The 24121-nt window shown below is 53.0% G+C and overlaps 1 protein-coding gene across 1 annotated transcript; it reads left to right on the top strand.

The window, feature by feature from the left end:
* The first annotated feature begins 1573 nt into the window (after positions 1–1573).
* Positions 1574–23245, top strand: PLOD1 (procollagen-lysine,2-oxoglutarate 5-dioxygenase 1). The gene is made up of 19 exons (XM_023732196.1): positions 1574–1658; positions 1762–1922; positions 3050–3183; positions 3627–3790; positions 5624–5736; positions 7281–7344; positions 9139–9236; positions 10355–10456; positions 11030–11161; positions 13899–14020; positions 15578–15682; positions 16133–16258; positions 16549–16690; positions 17709–17822; positions 18470–18535; positions 19153–19257; positions 20452–20598; positions 21440–21565; positions 22308–23245. Exons 1-19 carry the CDS (start codon positions 1574–1576, stop codon positions 22461–22463), a joined length of 2262 nt encoding a protein of 753 aa, XP_023587964.1. The 3' UTR covers positions 22464–23245.
* The last annotated feature ends 876 nt before the right edge of the window (positions 23246–24121 follow it).

Here is a 24121-nt window from a genome sequence, read left to right as displayed (position 1 = left end):
GCCCCCTCGACTCAGCAGGCCCTGCCCCACGGACTCTTTGAGCCCAGGCTCCTCCTGACTTTCTGGGGTGGAGCCTGCCAAAGGCCTGGCCCCTGAGTGGGTCTGTTACCTGCCAAGTGTCAGTCCTGGACTCTCAGGGAACTAAGAGTCCCACAGTGAAACAAACATGAGGGCTGCATAGTGGAGTCCTGCCTCTGAGGCTTGTAGAGGCCAGGGAGGGCAGGAGAAATCCAAGAAGGCTTCATAGAAGTGGTGGGGACTGGGGGGTGGGTCACCATAAAGGCAGAGAAAAGGAGTCATGTCAGGAGGGGAGGAACCCAGCTGGGGAGGGTCTGGAGGAGGGGATGAGTAAGTCACCTGGTGCAGCAGGGAGAGCCTTGAATGTCAGGGCAAGGTGTTTGACTCACTAATCAGCACCAGTAATAACTGATACTTAGGGAGCTCTTAGCATGTGCCAGGCACCCCAATAAGGATGTCACATACCTGATCTCCTTTAATCAGTCCAGCAGCCCTGAGAAGTAGGTACTATTATTATCTCCTTTTTACAAGGAGGAAACTGAGTCTCAGAGAGACAGGGGCTTGCCCAAGGTTACGCAGCTGCTGTATTAGTCTCCTAGGGCTGCTGTAACAAAGTGCCACTAACTGGGTGGCTTAAAACAACACAAATTTATTCTGTTAGTGCAAATCAAGGTGTTGGCAGGGTCATGCTCCTTCTGAAGGCCCTAGGGGAGGATCCTTTCTGGTTTCTTCCAACTGCTGGTGTTGCCAGTAATCCTTGGTGTTGCTTGGCTTGTTGGCACATCACTGTGGTCTCTGCCTCTGTTATGGGGCATTCTCCCCTTGTCTTCATATGGCCACCTTCTCTCTGTGTGTCTGTGTCCAAATCTCCCTCATTTTGTAAGGACACCAGTTATTGAATTAGGGCCCATCTTAATCCTCATTTTAACCTGATTACATCTGCAAAGACCCTATTTCCCAGGTACTGGGAATCAGGACTTGAATATATCATTTTAAGGGACACAGTTTAACCCACAACAGCTGGTAAGGAGCAGAGCTGGGATTCTGAGCAGGCAGACCAGCTCCAGGCCCTCACTTCTCAGGAACACAGTCTCACAGTATGGTCTGGGAGGGGCTCCCCAACCAGAAATGCTGGCAGGTTCCATTGCAGAGGTGAAGCCACACTACAAAGTACAAGGGGGGGTCTCTTGTTAAAAAGGTAGTGCAGGCTCCTCTGGCCAAAGGTCATGGGTAGACTGATAGAGGGATCACTAGTTAGTTTCTACTGTGGACCAACTTGGGTTGGTTTTGTCAGCCTGAAGTACTGAGTTGGGAGAATCCAAGACCCTGTGAGACTGTTGGGATTGATTAGCAATGTCTGCCCTGAGGCGTTGAGAATGGTGGCTTCTATGCTGTGTATTTGCCAGCCCAGCATTGGTCAAGAGGTCCTCCTGGGCTTCAACATTCAGAGCAAATCCTTCCATCTGTCCCCATGAGGGGCCTGGGCCCCCTAAAACTAGAAAGACTCAGTCCCACAGTGCAAGATGCAAACACCTCCCTGTGGATGTTTCCAGTCATGTCGGTTAGTTACCAAGTGGAAGGAGCCCTGGAGGGGGATCAGGAGAACAGGTTATGTCCCAGCTCTGTCACTGACCAGCTGAGTATCTTAGTTTCAGCCCTTTCCTACCTGGGCCCTAGGCTCCATCTGTAATAGATTGACATGAAGATACAGCCTGTCAGGATTTGACAGGTCACTGGGAACAGTGACCCGCTCCTCCTTGTCATCTGCCCTCATCCTCCATCCTCGTTCACCATACTTTTCTCTGTCCTCAGACAACCTATTAGTCCTTACGGTGGCCACCAAAGAGACCGAGGGATTCCGACGCTTCAAGCGCTCAGCCCAGTTCTTCAACTACAAGATCCAGGTGAGGGGCTCCCTGGGCTGGGCAGAGGCAGCCAGGGGGTGGTGGGGGAATCAGGAGCTGGGTGTTCTTCCCTCTGAAACTGCGGAGGCCCTGAGACAGTCTTGGGCAACTGGGAAGACTTGTGGAAGCCTGCAGGATGAAGATGAGTTAGGGGAAGGAAGAGGGATCAGAGGACACAGCATGAGCGAAGTCGAGGAGGTGAGCGAAGTGTGAGGAGAGAGGAGGCTGGGAAGTATGCAGTGAGGTTCAAATGTTAGGGGGCATAAGACTCACCTGGGGGTAGATTAGAAGGCAGGGCCTGAGAATCAGCATTTTACAAATCTCTCCAGCTGATTTTGGGGTAGACATGGTTTGGAGACCTTACCTGTATAAACACGAGCTAATGCCTAGTCCATCAGTGGCATGAACTTGGTGTCCTGTGTGTGTAGACCGTGGAGCTGAGCCCAGTAGGGAGACATTCCTCCATTCAGCTGAGGGTGCTGAGTGCCTCACTCTGTCAGGCACAATGTCAGGCACTGGGGATAGAGTGATGGATAAGATAGACCGTGTCACTGTCTATGTGGTGCTTGCAACCTAGTGGCATTAAGCAAGAAAGAAAATATTTTAGCTCACATGAATGAGGATTGAAGCAAAGGCTGGTTTCAGGCATAGCTAGATCAAGGCATTTAAGCAGCATGGCAAGGGCTTTGTCTTTCCATCTCTGGGCCCTGTTTGTTTTCAGTTGAAGACATGTTCTCTCCACATGGTGACAAGGTGACCTCCAGCCAGACTCACATGTCCTGGCCTTGCAACCTGAGCAGAACAAGATAGCTTTCCTTAAAGCTTTAACAGAACAGTCCCAGGGAAGACTCTGATAGGCCATCCTTGAGTCACATACTCAAGCCTATGGCTGTAGGGGGTTGGAGCTGGAGGGGTAAGGCATTCTAATTGGCCAGGTAGGGTCACATGATCACCCCAGAGCCAGGTCAGCCTCACATATGCTATAGAATGGTTTCCCCACATGGGAGAGGGGGAGGTACTCAATAGGCCAAAGCAAACATGTTCACTGCTCACATTGGGGGTGGAAAATTTGACCGGAAAAAGATATTTGTTCACCTAAAGCCAGTGGTAACAGACCTTCTCTGCAGGCACTTGGCCTGGGGGAGGACTGGAAGAGCGGGCACAAGACGCTGGCAGGTGGAGGGCAGAAGGTTCGGCTATTGAAGAGAGCTCTGGAGAAGCATGCGGACAAGGAAAACCTAGTCATTCTCTTCACAGACAGGTATTAGGCTGGGAGCCTCCTGGACTGGACCCCCATGGGTAGATAGAAGAATATTCTAGACTGAGGCCCTCCCAGGACATTGAGAATGAGGGGGGATCACTCTAGCTAAGGTTGCCTACAGTTTTAGAGGATCTGTGAACCAGAGGATAAGACCTTCTGCTGTAGCTTATTCCCACTCTTGGAGGAAAGATGGGAGGGGTGACCTGCCCATGTATGGTGAGCCATGATTTGGGTGTGAGAAGGGCATGGGTTGTGGGGCCCATCTCTCTGCTGAGCCGAGTGGACACATGGCAGGCAGGGTCAGAGACATGGGCAGATTCTTTTCCCAGGTTGTGGCCCAGGGCTGGCGCGGGAGGAGAAGGCTTGTGGAAAGCCTTGATCTCTGGTTGGTTCTCTCCTACTTGTGCTCTCACCCCGCCCCTGCTCTCTGCTCTGGGCCACAGCTACGATGTGGTGTTTGCATCGGGGCCCCGGGAGCTCCTGAAGAAGTTCCGGCAAGCCAAGAGCCAGGTGGTCTTCTCAGCCGAGGAACTCATCTTCCCGGACCGTAGGCTGGAGGCCAAGTACCCAGTGGTGTCTGACGGCAAGAGGTTCCTGGGCTCTGGAGGTGAGAGAGCTGGGGATGGAGCAGGGGGCGGGGGCTGAGCACCGCTGCTGGAGGTCCAGCCACTGCATTCATGAGGATCCCCCCTTGCTTGAAGCCCCATGTGGATGTCTTAAAGGTTTCAAACCCAGAATGTCCTGAATACAGCTTGTCTGAGAGTTCTCTAGAGAAACAGAACCAGTGAGCTATGTATACATAAAGAGAGAGAGAGAGATTTACTTCAAGGAATCGACTTGTGTGATTGTAGGGGCTAGCAAGTCCAAAATCCGTAGGTCAGGTGGCAGACTGGAGACTCGTGCAAGCTTGTGTCCCAAGAGCTATAGGTCAGGCAGTGGGAAGAATGCAGAATGAAGAGAGAGAGAGACAACTCTGCCAAAATGTCTGTGGTCTGGAGGCAGGACACCTAAGGTGACTCCCTTTTTAACCAATTAATTGATTAGATTAAATTGTGGAAAGTGATTAAATCAAATTAGATTACATTATGGAACAGCAACTAGACTAGTGTTTGGCCAAACCACTGGGAACCATAACGTAGCCAAGGTGACACATAAAATTAACCATCACACAAGGTCCCTGGGTGGCACAAACAGTTTGCGCTTGGCTAGTAACCAAAAGGTTGGCGGTTCAAACCCACCCAGCAGCACTGTGGAAGAAACTGGCTTTGCAATCTGCTGCCGTAAAGATTACAGCTGAGAAAACCCTATGGAGCAGTTCTACTTTGACACAGATAGGGTTTTCTCAGTCACAAAGCAACAGCAAAAACAAAATTAACAAAAAAATTAACCATCACAGAGCTCCTGACCTTTCTACCCCTAAACCTGATCCCCCTGCAGTCTTCCTCATCTCATGAAACAGCCACCCAGCTGCACAGGGCAAAACCCAGGAGTTCCTCCTACTCCTCCCTCGTCCTCCCCCATCTCCTCCAGCCCATCACAATTCCTATCACTTCTGCCTCCTGAAGGTCTCTTGAACTTGTTCTCTTGACTCCACGTCCACTGCCACCATCTTGTCTGGGTTATCATCCTCCCTCGGCTCTTGGACATCCGTGGGAGTTTCCTAACTGCTCTGCCCACCTCCACCCTCACGCCTTCCAGTTCTTTCTCCACCCAGCAACCAGAGGGACCTTTTAAAAGATGCAGATCCGGCACATCACTCCATTGCATGGACAATACTCCTGTCCAGCCTTGGAAGGGGCATCTGCCCCCAGCACCCATGTTTCTCCCCTGGCCAACAGCACAGTCCAGGCGGCCTGGCCCTGCTGGCCCAGGGTAGGGGTGTCCCTGGGATGGACCCCTCCCTGGCTGCCCACCTTCTCCCCTTTCTCTTCCCTTCTCTTGCTAGTCTGCACCCAGCCAGGGAGCCTGTGTGGGTTTCCCCCACTGTGCCAGGGCTCAGCCTCTGATATGCACAGTATGACCTCAGCTGAGCCTTCCCTCCCCTGGGATGAGCTGTGCCTGATAACTGTATCAAAGGGGCTCCAAGCCTGGGCCCCACCAGCTCGGCTCTCGGGGGGCTCCTGGTCTATTTATTCATTTGCCACCTGTGTTTACACCCTGAGCTGCCTAGCTCTGTGCTGGTGGCTGAGCTGGTGCAGTTTAGTGGCACTGTTGAGCCTTCTCTCTGGTGTCAGTGGGAACTCATCAACCAGTGGTGTTAATTGACAGGCTGTTTCCAGGCTGCAGATGCCACCTCTCCTCAATCCAAGGGGACTTCCAAGAGGAGGCAGGGTTGGTGGGTAACCGATGGGAGGTGGATGAGAGGGCAGGCTCAGGGAGACCCCTGACCTGGAGGCCAGAAGCTAAGTGTCTGTCTCTGTGTGCCCCCCACAACCACCAGGCTTCATCGGTTATGCCCCCAGCCTCAGCAAACTGGTGTCCGAGTGGGAGGGCCAGGACAGCGACAGTGACCAGCTCTTTTACACCAAGATCTTCTTAGACCCAGAAAGACAGGTAAGAGGCAGCAGGCAGGGCGAGGAGAGGGGGCTGCCCAGGGCCCAGGCTGCACCAAAAGTGGCCCCGTGGGGGCCTGGACCCTGGGGTGGGCTTTGACACCCATTCACCCATCAATTCTTTGGACCACCCATTTATTTGGCAAGTATTTGTTTAGAGGCTGACACTGTGTCATGGGCAGCGGTGGGGGAGGATATGGCAGTGAACAAGATAGAGGGGCCTCACCCTCATGGATAGGGTTGGGAAAACAAGGAACAAACAACCTCATGTCAGGTTGTGATGACTGAGGTGAAAGGAACTGATAGGCCGGGCTGCCCCTCCCCCATCCTGCAGGGGTGGTGCCTGGGAGCTGGTAGGTCCTTGACTGGACCTGGGCTGGGAAGCCAGACCTCAGAGCTGTCTTGAGTCAGGCAACATCAAGGGGAGTGGAGGTGGCAGAACCAGGCCAGTGCAGCCCAGACCCAGTGGTGTCCTCTGGGCAGACAGGAAATTCAGGGAGTCCTTAGGGTCAGGGTCCTAGATTCTTCCCTGCTCATTTCCCCCTCCCCATGCTGTGCTGTGTGACCTTGGGTAAGTTACCTTCCCTGTCTGGGCCTCAGCTTTTGTCATCCATAAAATGAAGCAGTTGGGCTTGTGCAGTGGAAATTATGATCTTTTTGTTAACTCAGACCTTCCTCATTCTTCCCCTTTGCCTCTGATGACGTCATTTGCAGAAGCCCAGGATCCAAAACATAGAAGGGGAGCTGCCTTGTTTGGGATGGGGGCTGGAGCCCAGAGTGCCATCTGCCCTTCCTCTTCCTGGCTTAGGGCTCCATGTGACACAGTTAAAACTCAAAGAGGCAGTATTGCCCAGTGGTTAAGAACAGGAACTTCAGGGCCAGGCTGCCTGGGTTCAAATCCCGGCTTGGCCACTTAATAGCTGTGTGACCTTGGGCAAGTTACCCACCCTCTCTGTCTTATTTTTTAAATCTGTGAAATGGGGATAACAATAGTACTTTATCGTAGGGATGTTGTACAGATTAATTGATGTACGTGAAAGACTTAGAACACTGACCGGTGCAGTAAGCAACCAAAAACCAAACGAAACCCCTTGCTGTCGAGTCAAGTCTGACTCGTAGTGACCCTATAGGACAGAGTAGAACTACCCTATATGGTTTTCAAGGAGTGGCTGGTGGACTTTAACTGCTGACTTTTTGGTTAGCAGCCAAGCTCTTAACCACTGTGCCACCAGGGTTCCTACAGTAAGCAAGTGTTTGTTATTATTATGGTTGCCATTGTTGGTAGAGTTGAACCAGCTATTGCCTTAGATTCTTTCCAGTTCTGAGAGCCCCTGGTTCTCTGTAGCTAGGTCCCGGGGGCTTGGCTATGGCTGGTGTTCTCAGGACCCTCAGCTGCCCTGATGTGTTGGGGCAGGGTGGGTGTAGGGAGAGGCAGCAACAGCCATGGGGGTCAGGCAGGGAGCAGGCTCCCCTATGAGGTGAGGGAGCCCCCCACCTTTGCCCAGAGCCTGTCCTTGCTGCAGCCTGGCATCCTCTTTCCTGCAGCAACGGATCAATATCACCCTGGACCACCGCTGCCGAATCTTCCAGAACCTGGATGGAGCCTTGGGTGAGCAGCCCCCACAGGGAGGGGAGGGAGGTGGACAGAAAGAGGTTGGTCCCCAGAGGGGTGATAGGGAGGAGGTGAGGATGTGAGGCAGGGCTTGAACCCAAGGAAGAGAGCTAAGCTGGTCCCTTTGGCTGTTGTGCTGGGAGGTCACCCACCCCATCTCCAGGTCCCCAGAGACCACCTGGGGCATGTCCTGGGATAGAGCTGTGTCTCTTTGCTGGGTGGTGGAGAATGGACACCCCAAGGTCAGTCCCCAGAGCCCAGCAGGAGACCAGAGCAGGGGAGGCGGCTAGTCATCATGAAGAGGAGCTGGGTGATGCACACAGTGGTACCCACCCCTGCCTGCAGAGCAGGTGCTGATAGCTGAACCTGCTTCCCCTCCATCTCCTGCCCTCCTGCTTCACAGGTGAAGGCTTCCTGGGTTGGGGGCAGGGACTGAGCTGGCAGGGAGTTAGTTGATGGCTGTGTCCTTGAAGCTGCAAGCACCCTTGGGCCTGGCCCCAAGTCCATGGCTGATGACAGCATTACTTTGTCACTGTCCTGATGGGTAACCTCAGGCAAGGCACGTCCCCTGTCTGGGCCTTTGTTTTCCCATCTTTAGAAAAGAGGAATCGGGCCAGATCACTGATGGGTGGTTTTATGGAGCAAATGGACCCCTTTGAGAGTCTAATGAAAGCTGTGGCTCCTCTCCCAGGCTGATGGAGAAACAGTGGGCCCTTTGCCTGTGCTTTCTGAGGATTTGTGACCCCTGGGTTAAGAAGCCGGGTCTACAGAACTAAAATAATTTCCGAGGCCAACTTTTCAGACAGGGATTGGACTGGACTGTGGGTCATAAAGTGATACTCATGAGGAGTGTGCCTCCTAGCTCAAGTAGATAAAAGAGACTAAACGGGCAGCTTCTGTCCGGAGGTGAGATGGGAAGGCAGAGAGGGTTAGGAGCTGGTTGAATGGACATGGGGAATCAGGGATGGAAAGGAGGAGTGTGCTGTCACAGTAAGGGGAGAGCAATTAGAGTCACATAACAATGTATGTATAAATTTTTGTATGGGACACTAACTTGAAATGTAAACTTAGTTTAAACCTACAACAATTAAAAAAAAAAAAAAAAAGCCGGGTCTGCATCACCTCTTGGGCAGGTCAGGAGCTTGTACAGAGGGGCTCCCCTGACATAATCATCCACCCAGAGGGCCTCCCTCCCCACTGGCCTTAGCAAGGCCTCTGAGAAGAGAAGGCCCCTGCATTTTATAACTGACAGATCAGGCAGCTTCCCACCTGGTCTAAAGCATAGACTAACAGGGAGAACATGGGTGTTAGGAACCTGCTGGCATGCACTGTCTCCACCAGAACGGGATGTGCCACCTGCCGCCCTGTCCACCCTGGATGGCTGGCTTATCCTTGGTGTTCTGCATACCCATCAGAACAGGTGCTTCCCATACCCCTGTCCTCGGGGCTTCTCTGCACTGTGTCTGGAGCTGGGATGTTCCAGGTCTTTGCTATTCTCCCATCCCCTGCTTCTGGCACAATAAGTAATAGAGTTGCCATGGATTCAGTGCTCAATGCATCCTAGCCATGGTGCGAAGTGTGTGCCAGATGTTGAATCCTCCCACTCACCCCATGAAGATGGGATTATTCCCATTTTACAGATGAGGAAACTGAGGCTCAGAGAACTGAAATGACTTGCCCAAGGCCACACCCTGGTCCCCAGGGGAGAGCTGGGATTCAAGCTTAGCCTGTCAGCCCTGAGCTTGGCCTCTGGGCCTGATGCTAGACAGGGCTGTGCTCTCTGTCCCTCAGATGAGGTCGTGCTCAAGTTTGAAATGGGCCACGTGAGAGTGCGGAACCTGGCCTATGACACTCTTCCAGTCCTGATTCATGGCAATGGGCCTACCAAGGTAGGCAGCGGCCTCAGCCCTAGGGGAGTTTGGGAGGGGGGCCAGGGCCCCGATTCTACTCTCACTGTTACCCCAAGCCTTTCCTTTGGACCAAGGCTATCTACCTGGGCCCTACTGTGAGCTTGCTGCCTCTGACCTCACATCAGAGTTCAACATGCTGTCTTTTTCCCTGCTGTGGGGGTCAGTGATGCTCTGTCCATCCCTGCTGGATGGCAGGATGCTTAGGCGACCACTGTCCCCTTCTAGGCCTCAGCTGGGCTCCCTCTAGCCATCCCTACTCCGTCCCCCCAGGACATACTCCTTTATTCATTTAACAAACGTTTATTGAATATTTGCATCAGGGAATAAGGGATACAGTCGAATAGGACAGACTGGTCCCTGCCCTCATGGAGCTACAGACAGGGCCTGGGGGGCAGACTGTGGCCAGGCACAGGGTGGACCTAACTGGACCTTAGGGAGCTGGACCCTGCTGAACCCTGGTTCCTAGTGTATTTCTTCTAGTGAGGTCCTCAACCGTCTGCATCAGAATTGCATGGTGGTGTTGGGTAGTGGAGGAGCTTGTAAAAAATGCAGATTTCCTGACCCCATCCATGAGCTGGTCAATTGGAATCTCCGGAGGGGGCCCAGGGATCTGCATATTATCAAGTTCCCCAGGAGATCCAAAGATGAAGAAACACTGGAGCACTGCCCTCTGCCCTCCCTCAGAAGAGTTTTGGTCATCTCCAAGGGGATGGGATATCTTTCCAAGACTTGCCCAAAATAGAATCCCATTCCTGCCCCCTTAGGAGTGAGAGGAGTCCCTGAGCGGTTAGCTTGGCTGCCAATCAAAAGGTTGGCAGTTTGAGTCCACTCAGAGGCACCTCAGAATAAAGGCCTGGCTATCTACTTCCAAAAAATCAGCCATTGAAAACCCTATGGAACACAGGGGTTCACCATGAGTCAGAATTGACTTAATGGCAACTGAGTTTTTTTTTTGGGGGGGTGGAGTGGTAGAGAACTGGGTTGTGTGGGCCCCGCAGGGGTCCAGGGAGACATGACTGGGTGGGCCCAACAGGCCTGTCGGTGGCTGCGGGTGGGCGGGTTGGCCTGGCTCCTCTCCGACCCTCATCCCCCGATAGCTGCAGCTGAACTACCTGGGCAACTACATCCCACGCTTCTGGACCTTTGAGACCGGCTGCACTGTGTGTGACGAGGGCCTGCGCCGCCTCAAGGGCATCAGGGTGAGGGCCTGAGCCTGGGGACACTGGACCGGGGAGGATGGAAGATTCTGGAATAGACTCCACTATATTTGGTGCAAGGGATCCCTGCCCAAGATCCTGTCCCCCTTACCCCTAGGCACCTGTTCCAGGAAGCCTTCTCAAACTACACGTGGCTCCAGCTTCCCCCAAATGCCCAAGTTCCAGTTTCTTCTGCCTGGTCTCTCAGGCTGTTCTGCAGCCCTCTCCCTGTCCCATGACCCTTATTCCTCACTTAGAGCCCTTCCTCAAATACTGCATCAGCCACGATCTCCCAACAGTACGCAGTCCACCAGAGCTCACCGGGTCCTCGCTCCCAGCCTGGGCTCCCCCTGTTCCCCGCCACCCTGCAGCCTTCTCTGGCTACTTCCCTGCCAGGCCCTGTGTCTGCCCGCCCGCACACCCTGCTCAGAATTCCCTGCCCAGGCATCATCGCTGGCTAAGTCTATGTATATGCTTCTGCCCCTGGCTCTGGATCCCTCCAGTCCCCCAGGGGCTCAGAGGCGGGTGCTGTGCTTGGATACTGTTGGACTCTTATGTCGCCCCCTCCCTATGCAGGATGAAGCTCTGCCCACAGTCCTGGTCGGCATTTTCATTGAGCAGCCCACACCATTCCTATTGCTGTTCTTCCAGCGGCTTCTGCGCCTCCACTACCCCTGGAAACAGATGCGGCTTTTCATTCACAACCACGTGAGTAGCAGACCCCTGGAGGGATCGCTTGGGGTCAGGGGCTCAGCCTCACAAGGTGAGCGGAGCCCTGTGAGGATCTGACCAAGCTATGATTATCTGGGCCAAATGGAAGGGGGTGGTGGGCTGTATCCCAAATCACTGGGGGGAATTCTAGAATCAGGCCGGCTGGATTTGAATCCCGATGTCATTGCTTTTATTGGCTGTGTGACTTTAGGCACGTTACTCAACCTCTCTGTGCATCCATTTTCCCATCTATAAAATAGGGATTATAATAGTGCCAACCACATAGGATTGTCCTGAGGATTAAATAAGTTGATATATGAAGAATTTAGAAGAGTGCCTGGTGCATAGGAAGCACATAGTAGGTGCTGTCTTAGCTGCCATTATTATCCTTGTTTCCCTCACTGCCCCAGTTAATCCTTCCTAATTGAGGGCAGTGGTGGTTCACTGGTAAAATTCTCACATTCTTGCCTTCCATGTCGGAGACCCGGGTTTGATTTTTGGCTAACACACCTCATGCACAGCCACCCATCTGTCAGTGGAGGCTTGTGTGTTGCTATGAGGCTGAACAGGTTTTAGCAGAGCGTCCAAACTAAGATGGATTAGGAAGAAAAGCCTGGCAACCTACGTCCAAAAACCAGCCGGTGGAAACCCTGTGGATCACAACAGTCCCATCTGCAACCAATCATTGTGATGGCGCAGGACCAGGCAGCATTTTGTGCCAGTGTACATGGGATTGCCGTGAGCTAGGGGCTGACTTGACGGCAGCTAACAACAATTTGATCTAGTGATAGCCAAACTGATTCTCATTCCTTGAGTGCCTTCCTGGGACTCAGGGAAGGTCTGCTGCTCTGTGGGAGGTGGGGTTGGTTTCAGCATCCCCAGCTCCTCCCTTCCCGCCTCTCCTCCTTAGCCAGATGAAGTCCCACTTCTTAGCTTTTGCTTATGTCAGTCTCCCTATCTACGATGTCAGAATCACTCTACAAATCCTATCTGTTCTTCAAGGCTCCTTGTTGCCCTGGAGGTCTTCTCTGCTGTCCCATCTGGGATGGTGGTCCTTCTTCCTGAGACCTGTCAGCCTTGCCAATCTGCACCCACTACTGCCGGGGTCCATGGTCCCAGCCTGGGCTCCTCTCTGCCTCCTTCCCAGACATTGATTCACCTGAACACGTGGCATGTGGAACCAGAGAGGAGGATGTGACCTTGCCCTTGGGAGGCTCCCAGCAGCCCTGGAGACCTCAAGCAGTGCATCCGTGACTATGACTTTATATAGGAAAAGAACTGTCACAAGGCAGCCCATGAGGACCTGCTGTGTGCCTCGTCTGACTCAGTGAATCCTTACAGTCAGGGAGGCATGGTTGTCCTCCCATTTTACAAGTGAGGAAGCTGAAGTGGGATAGGGGAAGTGACTTGTCAAGGTCACGTGGCTAGTCATAGCAGAGCCAGGGTTTGCTCTGAACCCTGGGTTTGTTCTAAAGGCCCTGCTCTATCCATGTCCCCACACATGAGGCCCTGGGTATGGACCATTATTTTTCAAAGCATGGTCCAAGGATCTCCTGGAGTGAATTTTTTTCTTTTTTTAAATCTTTTTGCATTCCCCCCCACCTTTTTTTTAAAGTGTGGTGAGAATATGTATAACAAAATATATGCCATCTCAATAATTTTTACATGTACAGTTCAGTGACATTAATTACATGCTTCAAGTTGTACACCATTCTCACTCTCCTTTTCCGAATCATTCCATCACTATTAACATAAAGTCAGTGCCCTCTAAGCAAAAACTCCCCCCTTTCCCCTTTTCCACCTTTAGTAACCCTAATAATCTTTGGTTTCTATGTATTTGCTTATTTCGTATAAATGAGATCGTACCGTATGTATCCTTTTGCAACTGACTGACTGCATTCAGCCTGATGTTTTCAGGGTCCATCCATGGTGGGGCATGCATCAGGACTTTATTTCTCTTGATGGCTGAGTAGTATTCCGTTGTGTGTAGGCACTACATTTTGTTTATCCTTTCATCTGTTGTTGTGTGCTGTTGAGCTGATTCTGACTCAGCGACCCTACAGGACAGAGTAGAACTGCCCCATAGGGTTTCCAAGGCTGTGATCTTTATGGAAGCAGACTGCTGCATCTTTCTCCTGTGGAGTGGCTGGTGGGTTCGAATCACTGACTTTTTAGTTAGCAATCGAGCACTTTAACCATCATGCCACCAAAGCTCCTTTTATCCATTCATCTATTGATGGACGTTTCATTCACTTCCGCCTTTTGGCTATTGTGAAAAGTGCTGTAGTGAACATTGGTATACTGTTTCCTAGGTTTCTGTTTGTGTTCCTGCCTTCGTTTCTTCTGGGTGTATACCTGGGATTGGGATTGCTGGGTCATATGTAGTTCTGTGTTCAACTTTTTGATCCTGGAGTGTTTTGTAACAATGCAGAGCCCTAGTCCATACCCCAGACCCGCAGACTCTGCATCTCTGGATGGGGCCTGGGAAGTGGTGGGTGCTGTTGTGATGACAAAGGCTCTTAGGAGGCCCTTGGGGCCCAGCTTTTTCAGGGGAGGATGGTTGAAGGACAGTCAGGATTTGGCTTATCTGGCAAGGGCATGGGGAAAGGTCCCTAGACAGGAAAGCAGATGGCCAGGGTGGAAGGACATGGCCTGGCAGTAGCAGAAGGTGGTGTGGTCCCTGGAGTGGAGCCTGTACCTTCATCCTTGCATCCCCCTCCCTCCCCACTCCCAGGAGCAACACCACAAGGCCCAGGTGGAGCAGTTCCTAGCAGAGCATGGCAGCAAGTATCAGTCCGTGAAGCTCGTGGGCCCTGAGATCCGGATGGCCAGTGCTGACGCCAGGAACATGGGCACGTGAGTCGGGGCCGGGAGCGGGTGAGGTGGGCACGGTGGGTGGAGGGGCCAGGGGTCAGGAGCATCAGGCTGCGAGACAGGAGTTCAGGAGGCTCCATGGTCTCCAGCAAGTTCCTGCCCCCCTCTGGGCCTCAGAGTTCCCATCTGTCAAATGGGGAAATAGTGTCCGTCCTCCTGACCTGGGCAGTCCTAGTATCACGTTGGGTTCAGGAAGCAAATCAGAGAAAGGAGAAGGACTGGAGAAATTGAAGTAGACAAATGTTGACAATTAGAGAAGCAATCTGTCTTAGTTACCTAGTGCTGCTGTAACAGAAATACCACCAGTGGATGGCTTTAACAAACAGAAATTTATCTCGTCACAGTTTAGGAGGCTAGAAATCCAGATTCAGGGCGCTGGCTCTAGGGGAAGGCTTTCTCTCTCTTTGGCTCTGGAGGAAGGTCTTTGTCTCTTTCAGCTTCTGTTCTTTGGTTCCTTGGCAGTCTTCGTGTGTGGTTTATCTTCCTCTCTGTTTGTGGTTGCTTCTCTGTGCTGACCTGCTCCTTTTGTATCTCGAAGGTGATTGGCTTAAGACATACCCTACACTGATGTGGCCTCATTAACATAGCAGAGAAAACCCTATTTCCAAATGAGATTACATCTACAGGTATAGGGGTTTAGGATATATAACACATGTTTTGGGGGATACAATCTGATTTCTTTTTTCCTTTATTAAAAAAAAAAAAAATTAAATCTAAGTAGTGTGTACTGACTGTCAAAGACTTGGACATTCCTGACCAGAGGTCAGCAAACTTCCTGCAAAGGGCCAGATTGTAAATATTTTCAGCTTTGTTGTCTCTGTTGCAGCCGTTCAACTCTGCTGCTGTAGTACAAAACCGCTTTATTTATGATATTTAAGATATTATGTGAATGAGTGAGTGTGGGGGTGTTCCAGTAACATTTTATTATAGACAGTGAAATTTGAATTTTTCATATCATTTTTATGATTTCATCTGTTTTCTTTTGATGTTTTTTTCAACCATTTAAAACTGTAAAAAAAGTTTCCAAGCTTGTAGGCTGTACAAAAGCAGGCAGTGGGCTGGGTTTTGACCATGGACCATAGTTTGCTGAGCTCTGGACCAGATAAACAAAAAGAACATACCTTTTTAAGGCTTTTGGTACAAGTTGCCAAATTGCCTTCAAGAAAGGTAGGACCAATCTTTCCAACCTCTCCAGCCTTAGCAGTGTAGGAACCTGCCCGGTGGGCCGTGCTCACCCTAATGCCAGGGTTTTCAGGGCTCTTGGGGCCAGTTGCTGAGCTCTGGGTCTTTGTCTTGAGAGCGTGGTAGCCCAGGGCCTGGGTCTTGGAGTCAGGCAGTACCTTGGAGGCTACTGGTGCTGACCCCCACCTGTGCTGGCAGCCCCTCTCTGAGGGCCCTGGGCTGGTACCTGGCGATGCCAGAACGTGCTCACGATGGGGCAGGGGTGGAGATGCAGCCGCCAGGTAGCTCCGGGATCCTCGGTGGGGAGTCTGGCACTGGAGCCCCAGCCCCGCTGACCCTGTGCCATCTGCCCTGCAGAGACCTGTGCCGGCAGGACCAGAGCTGCACCTACTACTTCAGCATAGACGCTGACGTGGCCCTGACCGAGCCCGACACCCTGCGGCTGCTGATCGAGCAGAACAAGTGAGGCTGAGGGCAGGCAGGCGGGTGGGCTGCAGACCCTCAGAGCCTGAGCTTCCAGCCCAGCACTGCTCTGTGATGGGCCTGGGCTCAGGGTGGGAGTCCCTCCCTTGTTTGTTCCCTCCCCCTCGGCCTCACCTGTGGAATCCCGGGTCCCTGCCTCAGTGTGGCAACTCCAGGTTCTCAGGGACAGCCGCGCCCACCCTTGTCTTAGTCTAGGATGTTCCCCTCCCCATCTCACCTCCATGCCACAGCCCTCCCCCAGTCTGTCCCTGGCTGCATCATGAGAGGGAACAAGTACCAGGTGAGCCAAATCCACCTCCAGGCCTAGGCCCTGCCCTGCCCCAGTGAGGTGCTTGGAGCTCATGCCCCTCCTTTGTCCCACCTCTGGCTAGGTCTGCCCCCCTCCTCTGCAGTGGGTAGGGGACTCCCACTGAGGTGCTCCTTCCTCAGGAACGTCATCGCCCCCTTGACGACCCGCCACGGGAGGCTCTGGTCGAACTTCTGGGGGGCGCTGAGCGCAGATGGCTACTACGCCCGCTCCGAGGATTACGTGGACATTGTGCAGGGTCGGCGCATGTGAGTATCGGGAGGGAGGGCACCCTCATCTGTCTTCCTCGGGGGCTTGCGGCACCTCCCTTCCCAATATTCCTGTTCTTGTTCCCTTAAATTCCTGCTGACCATGAAGCAAGGAAGACTGCAGTCAGACACTCAGAAGGACTTCCTGACAATTATTCCTGGCCCATGCGCCCAGGATGGGAGAACCAAGTCAGCACTATTGTGCTCTTTTGCCTATGATCCCTCTTGCCCTTGACCTCATCTGTGACCCTCCCCATCAGCTTGTGACCCCCTCCATCTCTTTCTCTTAGTGGTGTCTGGAATGTGCCCTACATCTCGAACATCTACTTGATCAAGGGCAGTGCTCTGCGGGCTGACTTGCAGCAGAAAGACTTGTTCCATTACAGCAAGCTGGACCCCGACATGTCCTTCTGTGCCAACATCCGGGAGCAGGTTGGCCCTGGGGCTGAGGGTCACAGGAGGCTTTGGTGACAGGGCAGGTGGGCAGCCTTGTCACCATAGGCCTGAGAAGCTACTGAGATCCCAGTGGTGCTGCTCAGAGGCCCGCAGGGCCTGGTGGGGGCACACAGGGCACCAGGCATGTTGGCAGACCCCCAGCGATCTGCAGGGACCATTTTATCAGACACAGTTTTCACACCATCTGTTTTACTTACATTTTTGACACAGCCTAAAGGTAATTGAGAGGGCAGTGGTGGTTCAACTGCAGAATTCTCGTCTTCCATGCAGGAGACCCAGGTTCGATTCTTGGCCAATGCACTTCATGCGCAGCCACCACCCATCTGTCAGTGGCGGCTTGCATGTTGCTCTGATGCTCAATGGGTTTCAGCAGAATTTCCAGACTAAAATGAACTAGGAAGAAAGGCCTGGAGGTCTACTGAAAATCAGCCAATGAAAACCCTATAGATCACAGTGGTCTGATCCTGTTGTGCGTGGGGTCACCATGAGCTGGGAACCAGCTAGATGGCAACTAACAACAGAACGATAATTGTCCTTACCGCTAAATGTAGTCAAAGTAAAGCGCCAGAGAAACACCCTCACTCTGTCCCTGAGCCCCACCCCATGTTTTTTGGTGATTTTATTTTTATTTTTCCCATACAAAAATTTATACATACATTGATTTTATTTTTTTTAAAAAGTGACAGCATGACAGTGCTTTCTCTGGTGGCCAAAACTTCAGTATCAAAGTGCCATCCTTTTCTTTTACACATTCATTTGTTCTTTCACACATTTATTCATTTCTTTTGCAGTCAGTCCTCCAGGAAGCCTTCCCTGATTGCATCCCCAGTGTCAGGCCTGGGCTGGGTGTTGAGGACACGAGGGTGACCCCACTTGGTCCCTACACTTGTGACCTGAGTCTTGTGGGCAGAGGAGGCTGCACCGATGGCCCTTGCAGGGTCCTGCAGGGGACAGGGAGGGAGGGGGGCCACTGCCATTGGGCTGCTCTCCCCAGGACGTGTTCATGTTCCTGACCAACCGGCACACCTTTGGCCACCTGCTTTCCCTGGACAGCTACCAGACCACCCACCTCCACAACGACCTCTGGGAGGTGTTCAGCAACCCCGAGGTGAGGACCTGAGTGGGGCTGGGAGGGGAGGAGCACTAGGAACCCCACTGATCTTGAGGCCTGAGGCTTCTCCCTTTCTGATCCTAACAAGAGCTAGGACCCTGTGGGCCACCTCTCTTCCCTCTGTCCCAGAGGGCCTGTAGGGCCGGATTTGGGTGGGAGAGGAGAGTGCATTGAGAGGCAGCGCCATCTAGTGGAGAAGGGGCCAGGAGTCAGACTCCTGGCTTTGAGGCCCAGCTCTGCCTTCAGCTGTGACTTAGTTGAGCCCCTCGACTTCCACGGCCTCTGTTATTTTAGCTCTAAAATGGATATACTATCCCAGCCTCGCGCATGCCCGAGAGTATTGCGATGGTCAGAGGAGGTGACGGTTTTAACAGTGCACCTAGATATTGGGAGCTTGTGGTTGATGTGGGTGCATACACATACACACACATGCAAATACTAGCGCTTGCGGGCACGCTTCAGCACCTAAATAGCACACATGTACGCTGTGGGCAGGGACGCATACCTACCCCACCAGGTGTGCACATGTCCATCACACTGTGTGGGGATTTCTGGGGAGGAGCCCTTTCTTGGAGCATCCCATGGCACTCAGCATGTGTCAGCTCCAGGCCCAAGGACCCCAGCCTGCTTCCCCCTCCCTACAGGACTGGAAGGAGAAGTACATCCACGAGAACTACACCAAGGCCCTGGAGGGAAAGCTGGTAGAGATGGTAAGGGCCTGTGGTGCCTTTGGGAACAAAGTCCATGAATTCACACCCCCTCCACCCCAACCCTGGGGAGGGGAGGGGAGTGGGAGAGGAATGGAGCCAGCTGACCTGGGGAGCAGGGACACCTTTCTGTCTGTGCTGGCAGTGCTGGGCTAGAGAAGGGGCATCTGATGGCCCCCTTCCCCCTGCTGGCACTTTGCAGGGGCCTTGGAGGCCTCAGTCCTCTCCCCTGGGCCATGCAGGAGAGAAGAAGAACGTACCCAAATGTGGTCTCAACTGTGGGCTGTGCCCCCTGGGCCAGGACCCAAGAGTGGGTGCTCCTCTGGACTCCCTAACTGCCTGCATCCCCTGGGAGCCTGAGGCTGCTGCTCCCTGGGTGCGCACCCTCCTTTGTCTGTGACTGAGATGGGCCATCTCTGAGCTCCTGCCTCTTCCCTCCTCAGTGGCTCGCTAGATTCATCCAAAATGGACAGAGCCTCTGCTCTGTGAAGACCCTCAGGGCTCACTGACCGGGGTAGGGGCAACCAGGGGGCATAGCCGGGCCTGCAGAGGGCTCTGGGAGCAGGAGCAGCATGTGGTAGGGATTCTTTGAACCCTTCTGACTGATTTCCCCCCGCCAGCCTTGCCCGGACGTCTACTGGTTCCCTATCTTCACGGAGGCAGCCTGCAACGAGCTAGTGGAGGAGATGGAACACTACGGCCAGTGGTCTCACGGTGATAACAAGGTGGGGGGCCCTCTCCCCATGCCCACTTTCTGGGCTGTTCTCTGGGACTCCTCTAGATGGGGTGCTGGCAGGGATGCCCGCAGATAGTTAGGAGTAGAGACATTAAGAAACCGGAAGCAGAGTTGGTCCCCAAAGTGTCCATTGTTGCTGTGTGACTTTGAGCTCCCTTAAACTTACAGTGCTTGGTTTTCAGTTCCGGGTTTGTGATTCAAGTGGTTTAGCTTCTTTCCCCAGACTTGTGTGTGGGATAGGGGAGGAATTAGGAGGTGTAGGATAGGGGTAGCTATCCAGTAGTGGGGCTCCAACTTGATCAGCATCAGAAGCAGGGTGGCACAGTGGATAAGGGAGGCTCTGCACCCTCTGAAGGAGAATCCCCGCCTGCACTCATGTTGGCAAGTCCAGGCACTGCTTGTAAAGGCACATGAGACCCTGAGCCCGTGGGCCACAGGCTGGGCTGTCCTATCACCTGGCAGCTGGACTAACCTGTGGTTCTGGTTGCCTGCCTCATTCACGTGCTTGGGTGGCTGAGCTAATCTCCAGGACCTAGTAGCTGGGATGGCCCATGCAGTTTGGGCTCCTGCTAACCTTTGTGCCCTAGTGACCAGGCTAGCCCCTGGATGCCAGTGCCCCTGTGCATTAGCTATCTACTGCTGCGTAACAAATTACCCCAAGCTTAAGAGGCTTAAAACAACACCCATTTATTATCACACAGTTTCTGTGGGTCAGGAGTCTGGGCCCTCACCACGGTCTCACCAGGCTGCAATTTAGGTGTCATCTGGAGCTGGGGTCTCTTCTGAGGCTCAGGGTCCTAGTCCCAGCTCACGTGGTTGTTGGCAGAATTCATTTCCTTGCAGCTGTAGAACTCAGGGCAGCTTGCTTCTTCAAGGCCAGCAGGAGAGAAAGTCCCTCTCTTCTTAGATCTTCTTTTAAATAGGGTCATCTGAATGGATCAGGTCCATCCAGCATAATCTCCCATTGATCAAGCCAAAGTCAACTGATTAGGGACCTTAATTACATCTGCAAAACCCTTTCACTTTTGCCATATAGCATAACATCATAGTCACAGGGTCCCACCCACACTCAAGGGTGTTGGGGAGGATTGTACAGGGTCAGTCTACCAGGGGGTGGGAATCTTGGGGGGTCACCTTGGAATCCTGCCTTCTTGAAATTCATACCCTCCTTGGTCACCCACAGGACAACCGCATCCAGGGTGGCTATGAAAATGTGCCGACTATTGACATCCATATGAACCAGATCCACTTTGAGCGGGAGTGGCACAAGTTCCTGGTGGAGTACATTGCTCCCATGACAGAGAAGCTCTACCCTGGCTACTACACCAGGGTGGGTGCAGGGCGCCGCCAGGATGAGGCAGGGGGTGGGAGTGGCTGGGGGGGCAGCTGTGGTCAAGCAGTCCTGGCCTGGGGGAGAGGCCTGGATAGTGGGTCCCCAGGTAGGAATGAGGTCTCCTCCACCAAGCTGGGCATCAGGAGGTAGGGGCCTCAGGAAGAGTCTGGGGTAGGGGGAGGCCCCTCTGACCTCACCCCATCTTCCTAATCCTTTCTCTATGTCTTTAAACCCCACCTCAGTGGCTCCTAGATTGGCCCAGCAGACAAGCTCCCAGTTAGCTGGTCAGCACATCCCCGTTCCTTCCCTCAGGTTCTCCCTAGCTCCATTACTCATATATTTTTCAACTGCCCCTTTGGCTTTCCCTCTCCCTCCCACACTCACTGTTACTTTCTCATTCCCATGGTTTTCTCTGAAGGCCTGCTCTGTGTGTGCCTGGGCCCTGCCCTCAAGGAATCACCAGTCTAGATGCCAGAAAGGACTGTAAGGCTTATTTCCTCCCTTCCTTCCTCTCTCCCTCCTTCCCTTCCTTCTCTCCTTCCCCTCCCTCTTTTCCTCTCCTTCCCTCCATTCCTCTCTCTTCCACTGCTCTCTCCTTCTTTCCTCCTTTCTTTTCTCCCTCTGTCCCTCTTTCCTTCCCTCCCCACATTTTTATTGAGAACCTTCTCCATGCCAGACACCAGTCCAGGCACTGAAGGACACAGTGCTGAGCAAATATGCTTTCAGGGATCTAGCATTCCAGCAGATTAGGCGAGGGCCTGTGTGTATTCCCTGCTGCCCCCGGCCTTCCTTGGCCTCTCTCCATTAATGTTGGTTGTTGCCCACTCCTGTGGTGCAGGCCCAGTTTGACCTGGCCTTCGTTGTCCGCTACAAGCCTGATGAGCAGCCCTCACTGATGCCGCACCATGACGCCTCCACCTTCACCATCAACATTGCCCTAAACCGGGTGGGAGTGGACTACGAGGTGAGCAGGGCTGAGGGTAGGCATGGGGGATGCTGGGTGCTGAGCTGCTTACAGGGTGGTGGTGGCAGAGGGGCCCTAGGTATGCCAGCACCAGAGAACCGGGCCCCTGGGGAGGGCCTCCTGAAGCTACTATTTTTAAGGAGTTTCTATAGATTCAGCCTTGGGCTTTAAAGAACACCCATAAAAACAGCTATAATTTTTTGAGAAAGAACCCAGGCATTGGGGTTCTCAACAGGGAGTAATTCTTCCCCTCACCCCCAGAAGATATTTGGAAATGTCTGGAGACATTTTTGGTTGTCACAACTATGGAGGTGCTACTGGCATCTCATAGGTAGAGGCTAGGGATGCCCAGGATAGCCCCCCACAACAAAGAGTTATCTGGCCCAAAATGTCAGTGGTGCTGAGATTAAAGTACCCAGACCTCTGCTCTTATATCCTCTCATTTAATTCTCACAACTCTGCAGTTTAACCCACATTTTAGAGATGGGATACTGAGGCCCACCACTGAGTAAGTAGTGGAGCCTAGATTTGCCCAGGGCTGCCTTACTCCAAGGCTGTTGCTCGGTCAGTCTTTGCCAAGTCTCCACCTTAGGCACTATGGCTGTCTCCCTGCATGGCACCCCAGGCAGGCAGTGCTGAGGGCCACTTGATGGGACACTAGAGGGACAGTGGGGGAAGGGCCCAGCTTCCTATTGGGAAACTGATACTTCCTGTTGGGGCACTGACGCTTCTTGTCTCCCAGGGCGGAGGCTGTCGGTTCCTGCGCTACAACTGCTCCATCCGTGCCCCACGAAAGGGCTGGACCCTCTTGCACCCTGGGCGGCTCACGCACTACCACGAGGGGCTCCCCACCACCAAGGGCACCCGTTACATCGCTGTCTCCTTCGTCGACCCCTAATTGCCCAGAGCTGACCACGTTGGACCTTTTCTCTTTGCCAACAACCACTGCCAGCAGCTTCTGGGCCTCAGGGTCCCAGGGAGCTGGTCCAGCCTCCAGGCTCTTGACTCCCCATTGCTCGGGAGCCTCCAGTTGGAGAGACTGGACATGCAGGCCAGAGGCGCAGCAGATCTCCTCGTCTGGGGCTTTCTGGATGCTCGGGCCCAGCCCTGGAGAGGCTGTTCACTCTCACTGCTTTGTAGAGATTCATCCTCCCCAAAACTTCTTCATGAAAAACTGGGTTCCCCTTCCTCTGCTTCTTCCACTGGGCGAGACCTGAGCAGAGCCAGGACTTACCTAAGCTGCCCAGAGAGTCTCTAGGGACGATAAGCCACGCCCCAGAGCTTCTCCCAGGCAGAGCTGCAGCCCCAGGGACCTCCTGCTTCAAGCTTGGGGTAGACACAGAGGCCTGGATCAGACTCAGACTCACGCTCCCGCCCTGACCCTGGGGCCATGGAAGTCCCCTTCCTCCATGGTTCCTGTCATGGCAGCAAAACCTTCTCCCTTGGAGACAGCAACTCAGAACACCCACTAGGAGGTGCAAGGGAATCTGTTTATCCCACAGCTGGATCCTCTACTTGACCCTTGCTGAGGGAGGTGGGGAGTGTCCACACACTGTACTGGGTCACCCTGTCCCTATGCCTTTGGAGGGAGGGACCGACAGAAACAGGAGAGTTTCTATTAAACGTCATTACAACCACAGAGTGGGAGCTGCTGGGTGGGTGGAGTGTGGTGAGCGGTGCAGGGGGTTGATTTAAGAGCCCATGATTGGTATGTTCAGGAGGCAAAAAGGCTGAGTCAGGAGACTGGGTGACTTGTTTGTGTCCCAGATGCAGTCACACGTGATCTCGGTGTCATTCGTGTATTCCATAAACCCTCCCTATGAGCCCAGCACTGGCGGACTGTGGCACGCTTCTTAATCCTTCAAGGCCTGTGCCAGGCATCACCTCTCTGAAGCCTTTGCTGACCACCCTTCCTGCAGACACGAACAGAGAGAACTGCTGCTGCTTTTGGTGGCCTCCACCATACCCTGGACAGACTCATCTTGTAGCGAGACAACACTTCAGGGCATTTATTAATAATAAGAGCTAACATCTATCCATCCCTTGCTGTGGGCCAGGCACCAGGCATCTCAGGTACTCAGTACACAGTCCTCTGGGCTAGCAGCTATTATTTCCTTTTTATAGATGAGACAGAGGCTCAGAGAGGTCAAGTAATTTGCGTAAGACCATACAGCAAGCTAGTAGCAGGGACAGGAATTTGAATATGATTCCAGTGATTGAAGAAATCTGGTCCCTACCCCAAGACACTTGTCAGTGGTGGAGCAAGAAAGAACCAAATGCAGTTCACCATGGACCAGTGTGACAAATGCCACAATGGCTGTAAGTGGGGTGGGAGGAGGAGGAGGGACCAGCTGGCTTAGTATCTAACTCGATGTCTCTCAGTTGGAGGCAGTTTTACTCCCAAGGGGACATTTGGCAATGTCCGGAGACATTTTTGGTTGCATCTAGTGGGCAGAGGCAAAGGATACTGCTGAATATCCTGTAATATACAGGATAGCCACCCACAATACAGAATTACTCAATATGGGAGCCCTAGTGATGCAGTGGTTAACAGCT

This window comes from Trichechus manatus, unplaced genomic scaffold, assembly GCF_000243295.1.
Source record: "Trichechus manatus latirostris isolate Lorelei unplaced genomic scaffold, TriManLat1.0 scaffold00048, whole genome shotgun sequence".
In the NCBI taxonomy this organism is placed as follows: domain Eukaryota; kingdom Metazoa; phylum Chordata; class Mammalia; order Sirenia; family Trichechidae; genus Trichechus; species Trichechus manatus.
The sequence above is the reverse complement of the archived record's forward strand: the minus strand, read 5'-3'. Positions and strand labels throughout refer to the sequence as shown.